Source organism: Tamandua tetradactyla, chromosome 4 (assembly GCF_023851605.1).
Source record: "Tamandua tetradactyla isolate mTamTet1 chromosome 4, mTamTet1.pri, whole genome shotgun sequence".
Taxonomy (NCBI): Eukaryota; Metazoa; Chordata; class Mammalia; order Pilosa; family Myrmecophagidae; genus Tamandua; species Tamandua tetradactyla.
In genome coordinates this window covers 38838824-38851460 of record NC_135330.1, presented here as the reverse complement: position 1 = coordinate 38851460, position 12637 = coordinate 38838824, and the positions used below count along the sequence as shown (strand labels likewise).

At 40.5% G+C, this 12637-nt stretch overlaps 1 protein-coding gene across 2 annotated transcripts in view; it reads right to left on the bottom strand.

Annotated features, from left to right (window-relative positions):
- Nucleotides 1-12637, bottom strand: part of RGL1 (ral guanine nucleotide dissociation stimulator like 1) — a 286004-nt gene that overhangs the window by 2415 nt on the left and 270952 nt on the right. For both annotated transcript variants that reach the window (XM_077157204.1, XM_077157205.1), the window contains 3 exons: nucleotides 10791-10977; nucleotides 6714-6968; nucleotides 2356-2470 (listed from right to left, as the gene is read on the bottom strand). In XM_077157204.1, coding sequence (XP_077013319.1) covers nucleotides 2356-2470; nucleotides 6714-6968; nucleotides 10791-10977 — 557 coding nt within the window. The remainder of the gene's footprint in view (nucleotides 1-2355; nucleotides 2471-6713; nucleotides 6969-10790; nucleotides 10978-12637) is intronic.

The following is a 12637-nucleotide window of genomic DNA, read 5'->3' as shown; positions in this document are numbered from 1 at the left end:
GTCCCCACCCCCAAAAAATAGTTCTCAACAACTTCTCTGTACCAATAAAAAATACAAATAAGGTTTGTAAATAAATTGACCCATGAACTAAAAGTTCAAATACAGATGAGAGTTAAAAGAAAATGTAGCAAGAAACATAGGCCAAGAGAAATTAAATGGCATTCCCAAGATCCCAGCTACTAGACCACAGAATTAGGACTACAAAACAGGTTTCCTTCCTTCCCAGTCCAGCTCCACTCTCCTATGCAGTTTTTCTCAGAGATAAAGAGAACCCAGTAACATGGCGGGGGGAGGGGGAGCGAATAGTAGAACCAATCTACAGAGTTTTCCAGAACTCTTTAATTGGAATATTGAATTATTTTTGGAAGTAATCTCCAATCAAATAACTATTATATTCCACTTGAGTCCTTGCTTTGTCAAGAGCTTACATCTTAATATTTAAAAGTATCCATGTAAGACAGTGTTTATTTGCTAACATTTAAACTATTTTCAATGATTCACAATCAGATACTTGTAATTTCTGAACAAGGTTTGCTCCTACTGCAATATGAATTTATCAAAGCAAAGTTATCTTTAATTCACTTGCTTTTTTAAAAGAAAGCATAGAGACTAAAATGTTAACAGTAGTTATCTATGAGTAATAGGATTTTGGGTGATGATTTTTTGTTTATGCTTTCCAGTGTTTTCCAATTTTTCTACAATGGAAATGTGTTACCTGTATAATAAAAACTAATAATAAATGTTTTAATAAAAGAAAGTAGGCAGCAATTAGCACTCAGGGGTAATGGGTAACTAAAAGAAAAGAAACAGGGAAATGAAAAGGTAAAATGCATGAGTCTAACTTAATGACTGTGGAGTGGGGAAGCAACCAGTAGAGCTACTGGTTGGGGAAATGGATTAAATAAGCCTTACTTTAACCTCAAACGCTGAGATTCCACAGCAAGGCTGGATGAGCTCAGACTCTAAGTGGTTCTTCTACATTATTCACACAAACGTTCCAGAAAGAGTAACACCCTTAAAGTGACTCCATGTTCCCGCTCACATGTTCCATGTAATAATATACCTCACACAGCTGTATAACACTTTCATCTATATTTCCTGTTATTTTCACAATCACCCTGTTAGATATGAGGAACAAGTTGAGTATTATTTCCACTTAACTAATTACCAACCAAGGCCCAGGGAAGTGAAGTGGCTGGCCTGAGACCACACGGCTGGTGAGTGGCATGCTGGGCCCAGGGAGTGTACCTTGGGACCTCTAGACCTTCAGACCTGCCGGCCTCACATGCTGAGCACAATGTTGAGAGCTTGACATTTCTGTACAACATGGTAAAACTCAGGAGACCACTTTTCAGCCTAGAATTTTAACTGTAACTATATTAAAAGGTCATTTATAACTGAAAAAGGTTTGCCCTCAAACCTAGAGCTCAGCTGAATGAATGAGAAAGTCTCCAAAGGGCAATTGCAAAGGGATTTTCTCAGAGGCTTTAAGTTTTTATGCTTGTGTGTTTGTTTGCCAAGATTTACGATGTAAGTTTTTAATCTCTAGGGAAAGATACTACTTGTAATTCAGCGTTCTCCTGTAGACCCAAGTTGGAGCCCTGGATGATCTGCTGGCCAAACGGAATATAAACGCTGCCCTTCCCCAATTTGTCTAATCCTTCTTTTCCTTTATGGGGGTGGTGGTGACGATGCTTGTTGGTAAACAGAGTTCTCTATTAAGTCAAAATGTTGGATGCTGGCTCTGTCAGTATACAGGATTTGGCCTCTGTAAACAGTATTTGCTGCTCCTTCTGAAATAGGAGAAGACACTTATCCTGAGTCACTTCCTACAATGTCATAGGGTATAGAGGAGTTATCTCCCAGCCTGTCTCCTCCTCTCAACAAACACAACCCTGATCCAAATTAGAAAATAGACACCTTAGGGGTGGATATTTTGCCAAGAGAAGTTCTGGAAATAGGATTTTTTTAAGTACTTCCCAGTGATTGCAGCATTTCATACATTCACCAGCTCCTTGCCTAAATAAGTGTGCAGTAAAGAAACTTCAAATTCTGGTGTTTAGAAGTTTTTGCTTCTTGCATATCAGTCTAAGATAAAGATAAAGTTTCTCATAAATGATTAACTGAAAACTGGAGAAATTATTGGAATTGCTAAACTTCTGGTTCACACACAACTTAGAAACACATTATTGGGTAAAGGAGATAACATGAGCAGCAACAACTAAAAATGCACAGCTAAAATCCCACTTACAGTTCCATTAAAAAAAAAAGTGTATTCATGTTCTGCCTTCCAAATTGAAGGAGCAGCATGGACCCACCCTTGTCCCCTGCCCCGAGGAGGAACATGCACCCCACCTTTGTCCTCTGAGATGACCTGCACCAGCTCATACTCCTCAGCTGGGTCCGAGTCCAAATTGTGTTTCAGCATTGCTCTCTGGATCACAGCTGGGGTTTTATCCTGGCTCGTTAACTGAAAAGACAATGAATGGATGTATGAAGTGCTTAGCTTCAAGTTTTCTGGGAGAGTTTTCCTGATGGTCTTATTTTTGTTAAGAATAAGCTGTCTTGTGCTGTGTAAGCCTTTCTGGGGAGACACAGCCCAGTGGAATGAGACCTGCACTAAGAGCCAGTCCCCCTGGCTCTACCCATAGTAGTCAAAGGTGATGAACATGTCACCTGTCTCTCAGAGTCACAGTGTTCTTCATTACAATGGACAGCGCATCCCTGCCTTGCCCATCTCACCTATCCAAGTTGTGGTTCAATGAAAAAACTACATATGAGAGTATAATGAAAACTGTAAAGCATCAGTCCTGAACTGAAATGATCCTCACATGTTCCAAACTGCTGCCACAGGCAGTGGTCAAGACCTTTGGGATGGAAATGGCCACCATGCTGCCCAGTGACCATTTCAAAAAGCACAAGTGACCCTATGACCCAACTTCCAACTGTCCTAAGTATTTACCAGGAGAAAAGGACTTGTATACAAATGCTCAGAGCAGATTTATTCATAATAGCCAAAGCCTGAAATCAACAGGTGGATGGGAGAATGGATAAAGATTTATAGTATAATAGAATATCATTCAGCAATTAAAACGAACTAAAAACTGATACATGCAATAATATCAATCAATCTCAAAAACCTCATGTTAAAAAAAAAATCAGACACAAAGATTATATATCTTGCAGGAGTCTATTCTTAAAAGAACAGAAAAAACTAATCTGCAGCATTAGAGAATTAATCTCAATATTAAGGCAGGGATGACTGGAAAAGGGCACAAGGGAAATTTCTAGAATGATGGAAATAGTCTTTAGAGTTGGGCGATGTTTATACAGGTGTATACAGTTTATAAAACCAAAGAGCCAAACACTTAAGATCTATGTATTTAATTGTGTATAAATGATACCTCAGTAAATATCAGCTTTTAAGTATTTAAAAAAATTAATATATTTAACAATTTAAAAAAGTACAATACAGGTTTTCCTCATCCCAAATTCTGACTTTCTTTCCTTTCCTCTGCCCATGAGCCAACTACTTTATTTGCAGGGTGCTCAGTGCAAGTTGAAAAGAGGGCTGATTCATGCACCATTGCTTGGGTTTCTTTAAATGTGACAGAAACTGAATGAAAGCACCAATTATTCATACTTAAAAATAAAAGTTGTTCTGACCAGGAGGGCTGAAGAGAGAAAGCCACAAAAACAGTCTAAGTTTCTTCTCGAAACTCGGTCATTTTGAATCTGAGGATGGCAGTTCCCAGACACATGTCTCTGAGACGGGACAGCAGCTGGTGGTTGTGATTCAATAAACAACCAGCATTACAATGGATTCCTTGTAAGCAACAAAACCTTGCCCATTTGTTTATTACCAAAACATCTGGCATATCCATTTGCAAGGGAAAAACAGGTGAAGTACCCAAAATTCTAAAGGAGGAAAATATGTTCCTTAATAGTCTAAAGGAAACACTCCCACCACTGGGTCAAAATGAGCTGGTAGTATAAAATTATGGGAGAAAGAACATCACTAGGGGAATAAATATTAGGCTAAGTTGGGCTTAAATTGTCAAATTTAAACTTCCTTTTAAGGAGAAAGTTAAGCTATCCTTATTTTCTTTTTTTAAATTTCCCCAGATGCGTTCAAAAGAGGGTGGGATGCTCCAAGGCCCTTCCTTGGTTGTTTATTACTTCATACCAGAAAAGTTACTGAGGGGAATTAATGAGCACAATGAGAATTAACAGCTCAATCATGCAGCCAGCCTCATGCAGTGACACTGAACCAGAACTGTCCAAGAGAAATATAATGTGAATACATAGGTCATTTTAAATTTCTAGTAGCCAAAATCAAATAAGTTTTTGAAAGTGAAATTTTAATAAAATACTTTATTTAACCCAGTGCATCTAAAATATTATTTCAGCATTTATTCAATATAAAATAAACAAGATATTTTATATTTTCTATACTAAGCCTTCAAGATCTGGTATGCATTTTATACACAGAGTGCCTCTCATTCTGAACGAGCCCCATTTCAGGTCATCAATAGCCACGTGAGACTAGTGGCCCCTGCCCTGTATGGCACAGCACTGAGTAAGGCTCAGTGTCTCCTTCATGGACCTTCAGTTGGGACTACAAGGTTTATGGTCACAGGAAGTTCAGAGAACAGGGGAGACTCTGTGATGTGTTGTTTTTCCTACTTAACGCGGAAGGACCTAGGCTCAGGGGACAGTGACAGCTCCTGCAAAGCAAGTTCTCTAGCCCAGAGTTCTCAACATGAATTGATGGCCGCTGGGGTCCCTGAGACTCTCTCTAAGGGGATCCATGAGGTCAAAATTATTTTTCTGATGATACTAAAATGTTATCTGTCCTTCTATTTGTGTGGACATTTGCATTGTGGTTGCAGAATCAATGGTGGATAGGATAAAACTATTGGACCTTAGCATAAATTAATGCAGATGTAATTATACTAGCAGTTATTGTACTCTTCAATGCTTTGCAATCCTAGTAAAAACAAAAGCAAGTCAATTTCACTTAAGAAAGCCAGTTTCTTCTATTAAGCCAGTTATTAAAGGGATATGTAAAAATGTAAAGCAATGCTACTCTTTTCTCTCAATAATATTCAGAAAAAATAGATATTTTTCATTAAAAAATATAACTTACATTAATACATAATGCTTTTATTAGTGTTATTTTTTAATGAATTAATAAATATTCTGAAAGCATCTTAGTTTTATTATCTAATACATTAAATATCATTGGATATAACCCATACAAACTGAAGCTCTTTGGAAGCCCCAATAGTTTTTCAAAGTATAACGGAGTCATGAGGCCAAAAGTTAGAGAACTTCTACTCAAGGCTAAACTTAGGTTGAATTATTTTCATCCTCTAGTGTAGGGCACACAGTAAAATAAAATTCAGAAAGTGAATTCCACAGAGCAAAGTTTCTCTTTGGAACACCTAACAGTGAGAATGAGACCCCTAGAACAGGTTTTCAGCTCTTATGAATCAGCCTGTGAGACAGGCCGGGATGATTTTTTAACAGAAGATGAGTGTGGCACCACCTCTGTGTAAGAAAAAGGGCCACAGAAGGGGTTAGCAGAAGGTGCAACTACCATAAAGGCAACCCATGTTCTGAGGAAGGAATCTGGAGGGAATCATCTGCTAACCTCTTCCTCCTCAAAAACGCAATGAACACACAAGCTAAGACTCATTCTGGGCAGCAGGATTTTGTGCAACATCCTGGAGAGAGCAGAGCAGTCTCTGACTGCACCCATCAGAAGTCCTAAAGCTTAACTGTTTGGTGTTATAAACCCATGCTACAATTGAGAGACACTGGTTGGGATATGCAAGAGAAACCACATGAATGGAAACAGTGAAAATTAAAAAATAATACTGCTGACCTGGGCGGGCTTTCCTGTGGCTCGTGCACCTCTCTGGCTCGTGCACCTCTCCGGCGCTCCTGGATCAGCCCCTCTTTCACTGCCACCTGAGTTCTGTCTCATGTACTCACTCCTGCATGACCGCATCTGCTCTCTAGGGGCTGGTGGGTTCCCAGTTCTCAGCCCCCGCCCCAGGCTTGCACCAACACGTTTCTACTGCCATCTGGATGTCCCGCTGGGAGCTCAAGTTAAATGCCCCTCCCCCCAGATCTCTTCCTCTGGTAGTTCCCAGGTCACCTAACAGGACTTGCCAGGACAGCCTCTCATCTTCCCGCATCCTTCTCCCCCAAAACAACAACCAAAAGGTTGATAATTAAATGAATGAATTCTACAATTCTCTCTCTCCAAAAGCTTTCAAAAATCCATATCCATTTGCTACCACGAAGGATGTTCCTAAGAATGCATGGAAATTCAATGATAAATCCAGGTGTATAATTCTTCATGTTAACTTCCGAGAAGGTGTGAAGCCGAGGTATCATCCCTGAAATATTTTTAGAGTTATCCGAGTTAATGGTTTTGACCAGGTGGCACTGAACTGCATGAATAAGCTTTAGTGTTTTTTAGGTTGTAAAAATCATATCCTAGGTAAATTATAGGTATGTATAGTTCTATGTAAATGAGTCACTATCCTTATCCAGGGACATTCTGGCATTTATACATGTTCATTTCGTGTGACTGCCTAGATGCTACTATGCTAACATATGAAGGGTCTTGTTGTGAGTGGCTGAGAGCGTGGGACGCAGTGTAAGAGGGAAACCCTGTGCTGCTCAGGCGGGCTCCTTACCACGATGCTCTTGTACATGTTGCCGTTGCTGTCCTCGATGCTGATGCGGATGATGCAGGTGTCTTCGTTCTGCTGGTTGTACACGGGAGGCAGCACTGTGGAGGTAATGGACGTCACAGAGACGGAGCGCTTGTGGATCTTAGGGTTGTTGTTGCAGGACGGAGGGGAGGACAGGGGGTTGGCTAAGGACGACATCCCTGAGGAATTGGTGTCCATGGAATGGATAGAGGAACATGAGGAGGAGGATTCAGAGAGCTGGAAAGGTAAACACACCGCAGAAGAAATCACAACTGTTAGAATCTCGGCCAGCGGTGCATTTCACAATTTCCAAAGCAGAGTTACAGGTCGGGACAGATACACTTCAGCTGTTTCCCCCACAACAGCCCATAGCTCACAGGCATCCTTGCCCTGATGTTGGCACTCCCACCCACAAAGTCAGATGCCTTTCGGTGGCTGACCTGGCATCCCTGTGAGGCAAGGTGAGTCTCTCATTTCCCTAGGGTTTTTTGTTTCTGTTTTTGTTTTAGCAGCTGTTAGGGAGGCTAACCAGCAGATGGCAGCAGACACCAGACTCTAAAGGCAATAGAGGTTCCAGAAGGAAGTCAGAAGCTCACGGGGCTTGGAGGAAGTTCTTCCAGCCTACTGCCCTGAGCTGGAACGCTGCCTACCATGTCCCGGATAGAGATGATTTCTATCCCAACTATACATTGATATCAGATGTTGCAGCAGGAGGCTCAGAGAAGGACCACAGATTATGCATGGAACACTAGTACTGGAAAGGCCCTTGGAAATCACCTGGCCCTATTCTCTTTCCACTGCTGAGAAACCTGAGGCTCAGAAAACATGAGGGAGGCTCTAAGTTCACTCAGCGGAGGGACAGAACCACCAGGACAAGACTCAAGTTCCCACATCCCCAGTGCCATGTTCACAGAGTGAGCCTGCAGCCAGGGCTCAGTCCTCTGTCAATGGTGACAAGGTATACTAACATAATCTACCACTGTCTTGGGGATGTTTAGCCCTGTGAAGTTTATAAAGAGTTTTCCTGTTCTGGTCTCATGACTGACTACCTGTGAACAAAAAACAGCGCATTTATGAAGAGAATACGGTTCAGAGAAATAAAGTGACTTGCCCAGGGGAACACACCTGTGATGGCTTCTCCACTTTTCATATTTGCTGGTAGAACCAAGGACACCCATTTTCATGTTGTATACCAAGGACAGTTAAGGCATTGGATACTACAGTTAATGCGCTTTTCTGATCACCTCTGTGTTTATCATATACGCATTACCAATTACCAAAGAAAGAGGATGCCTAAAACTCACTGGTAGGTATTTGAAAATATTGTTCAGCTGAATAATTTTAAATTTCAATTCTTAGTGTAGAAAATTATGAATAATTTCTTAGAAAGAGTTAGGTTATATTATACCATAGTCACCCCATAAAAAATCCTGAAACTCATTTAAAAAAAAATGGATACTTTCTCCCTGTCTGACTTTTCATAGACATAGAATATAGAAATTTAGCTTCTGGATTATCTGGCTACCAATAATGGGATTTACTCTATGGGCTTCTTCTTAAAGGCTTAACTGTCAGTAAAATCCACTGAACAATTTGTTTAAGAGTTAGCTATCTCTTTAATTCTGTTATGTAGGATTCTAACTGTGGCTCTATCACAATACAGTTTCGGTTATTTTCTGAAATCTGTTTTCAGTTTGTTTTTATATTCCCATGTGAATCAATTTAGTGGCTTATATTTGAGGGCTGACTGCTGGTGAATTATTTTAATAACACTATTTTGCTTGCAGGTATCCTTACTAAACAGCAGCCAAGAGCATTAATTTTCAGTTAACTCAACATTTTCACTGTTGTTTTCCTTTTTGAAACCTCTTTTCCTTCGTCAGCTTTTCTATGATTTTAATAACATTCATAATTAAAACATAGTCTTGGGGATGCCTGGATTATAGGAACTTACTGACAAGCCCTCAATTTTTTAATAGAATTTAACTAGTGAGGGGGGAAGGTGTGAAAATAACTGTTTAGCACTCAAGACCAGGAGGATCTGTGGGAAAGGAAGGGAGGCAGCCTGGCAGGCTGCTGGAGAGAGCCTACAGTCACAGGATCTCAGAGGAGGAAGGGACCACAGAGGTCCTCGGGTCAAGCTATATACTGAGCAGGAAGACAGAGCTAGAACTAATGCCTTTCCAATTCATATTCTGCAGTCCAGGAGCTACTTGCAACCAAGTCAATTATTCATTTTAAATCTAGAGAAATTCATGACTGAGAAAGATTCATTCACACAACGAAAAGCCATGACCGGTACAAGAAAATAAAGAGCCAGTACGATGAGGAACATGGCAAAAAGAATACAGTAAGGGGTGTACAGATTACACTACACTGTGCTTCTACATAGTTCTAAAAGAAGGTATGTGGTTCTATGCACACTTGCTCTGTACCACCAGGAAGTGTGAATGTGATTCTACCTTCTTCACAGACAGGGAGAAATGTCCTGTGGGCAATCCCTTATTGGTCACGTTCATGTAATGTCCATCATCAGAAATGGGGCCTACAAAGCATAAGAACCTGTCAAATGTGTGCGGTGAGACCTCATTCCAGATTCTGGCTAATTCCATGCTATGGGTCAAGCCATGGAGAATGGTTATATCCCTGGTTTAGGAAACATGCCCTGTGTGAGAATGGCTGGTCTGTGTTAGAAGAGCTTTTCCTTTAACATTTGGAGTGTTAAGATATGCTCTCTGATTTCAAAGAAGAAAGGTGAGTAAACCAATGGGGGCAGTATTTGAGGCATTTCAATCTGATGAGTCCCAAGTATGCTGCCCTTCCTGGAGTGGCTACCTTGTGACAAAGTCACTTAAGGGGTCCCAGACTGATGTTGTTACAACACCATATGAAACACACAGCTCCCAGCAGAGAGGCCCTTTCATTCCAACAAATTGAAGGAACTGTTATCAATACTCCACCTCCTTGACCTACGCATAAGTTAGGGGCCAAAAGTCACTATGGATCAACTTTGATTGGCCAAAGAACACCCCCAAATGGTGCAAAGTCCTGTCATGCCAAAGTAAACCTCCCTGATCCCAGCCCCTTGACCAACAGACTGTAGCAGATGGGTACAAAAGATTAACAGCAACCTTTTGTTTTCTTTTTATTTATCTCTGCAACCATGGAATAGGGAAACCCTCTATGGGAGTTCTTTTATCACCTCTCATCACTTTCCTTTTTTTCAGACATGGTAGATTTTATCACTGTTACCAACTGCTTGCCCTTCCCTGGATCTATCTATGCCCTTTCACAGAGACTTTGCAGTTCCTCCCACTAAAAGTGGGGTATATTTCCCTGCCTCATTTATTTATGTGGGATTTGGTCACATGATTTGCTTTGGCCAATGGAATATTGGTGGCTATGATATAAACAAAGGTTTGAAATGTGCTTGTGGAGTTAGGGATGGTGGAGAGGGTCTTCCCTTCTTCCTTACTTGTCTCAGCATGAAAAGCATGCCCTGACTGGACCACCACACTCCAAAAAGAACACAAAACAGGTGGAGCAGACCTGGATCAAACCTGTGGCCTGGAGGCAGGTCCAACCCAAATCAGCCAATCAGCAGATGCATGAGAGAGAATAAATGGTGCTTGTTTGATGCCAGTTAGTTTTAGAGTGGTTTGTTATACAACACTATTGTGGTAAAAGCCTGGCTAAGACAAGGTATAATACCAGAAGCTAACACATCTCTGTCTCTGACTTTTTGTTTCTACTAAGCAAATCCTACATCTCCTAAATAGAGGATAGCTCATGATAGAGGTCACAATTCCCCAGCTGCCCTTGGATGTGGGTATGGAACAATATTTCAAAGTCTACATGATTCAACAAACTTGTTCAGTGCCTTCAGACATGTTTCTATGAGTAATGGATCCCCAGACAGAATTCTGTTTTCAACGCCTCTTAAAAATACAACGTTCGAAATATTATAGCATGATAAACCTGAAAGCAAGCATTCCTCACGTAGCAAACACTCTGTTAATTGCATGCCATAGGAAGTATGGAAAGGAATGAATTACATACCTTTTTGGGGGGCTCATCAGGTGTGTCCATGGGAGTGATGGAGCCCTCCTCAGCCTCTGAGTGGTTTGACTCACAGGATGACACGCTGACAGAGTCCATGCTCTCTCCCGAGCTCCCACTGGCAGTGGACTTGGGCTGCTCTTTGGTGGGAGTGCTACTGGTGATGATGTCCGAGCCCAGAAACAGTCTACACAAAACAGAATGCCAGGCATTTGGACTTTCACAATCTTGGAATCCATGAATAAGAAAATATTTTTGTGTTGATCAAGTCCTAGATATTGTCTCAATCTTGTGTGTCCTGTCATTAGTATTCTAAGAAAATATTTTCTATGAAGTTGCTAAAAAATCTTAGTAAACATCTTGTACCTGCAGGTTATTTTCAATCTCAACGACTGCTTAGCTGAAAGAGGGACTATATTAATTTGAGGTCCTTCTAGGCCAAAAGTTCTCCTTTTTTCAAACAGCCTATGGACTACCTTGACAGGCTCAGAAAGACATCACCTCATTCCTGTTGCTTCCCACCAGAAAATGAATTTCATGAGTGCAAAAGAGAAGTCTGATACTGCTTTGGGTAAGAAACCAAAGAGGAAGACTTCTGACTCCAACAACAAGGTGAACTACAACAACCTAAATGCCTTCACTATAGAACAACTGAATAAGAAATATTAAAAAACTCCTATTAATGTTGAGCTTGCAAGACAGTAAGGGAAATCCCTACAGGACAAAAATGAAAAGGGAACTGAAAACCAGAAGCATGTGAGCTAATTCTGCAGCTGTTCTGGTTGGGGAAGGGGAGATGCCTAAGTTGGCAAACTAGGGCCATGGATTTTAACATGCACACAGGGACCAAAGATGAGGGCTTCTGCTCACATAAGGTGGGGAACTGGAACTGAAATCCATAAATAGAGTCAGAACCCTGACTACACCTTAATAAAAAGGTGGGCTAAAAAATATCCATCCACTGGCCCAGGAAGACAACAGGGAGACTTACTTGTCTTAGCCTGGGTTCAGGTAGAAGAAAAGTTTCTCTCTTAAACTGTGTGTGTCCTTGCCCCGTACTATGTACAGATTTGAAATTTCAATTTATGTTGCTTAAGTGGCCTAGGAACCATCAGGCCAGTGATTCCTTTTGGAGACCCAGATTTCACTTAAAAAAAAAAAAAAAAGGGCGAATCTCTCTAGCTCTATGGAGGGATGGTCCTTCAAGCCAGGCTGCAGAGGATTCCCTGATAAAGATTAGCTCACAATCAAAAACAATTATACAATACCATAAGGAAATATTCTACCAAAAGAGAGTCAACAGGCATAAAAACAACTGATTTAGATTGCTGAGAACTTCAGATATGAGAACTGTCAAAAGAAATCAATTATTCATCCATTCATTCAACAAATATTTGCGTGCCTACCAAGGGCCAGACTATAAAATAAATGTGTTTTAAAATAATAAAGACAAAAGAGAAGAAACTGAAAACAGGAGTTAAGAGTAAGCTACTGAAAAAGAACAGGATGATCATTTTAAAAATAGAGTCTTCCAAAAGTGAAAAATGTAGTGAATGAAATTAAAACCTGGGAGGATTAAAAAAAAATTGTAGAAAAGAAAAATCACAAACTAGAAGATAGATCTGAAGAAAATCTCTAGAAATCAGCATCAAAAGATTAAGAAATGGAAACTATCAAGGTAAAAAGACATGGAGGATGGAATAACAAAAAAAAGAAAAAAAAAAAAAGGTCCTGCATGTGTATAAAAGGAGTTCCAGAAGACAACTGAGAAAATGGAAGCGGGATGATACATAGCTGAAGAGATGGTGGCCGAGAACATTTCAGAACTGATAAACCATATGAATTCT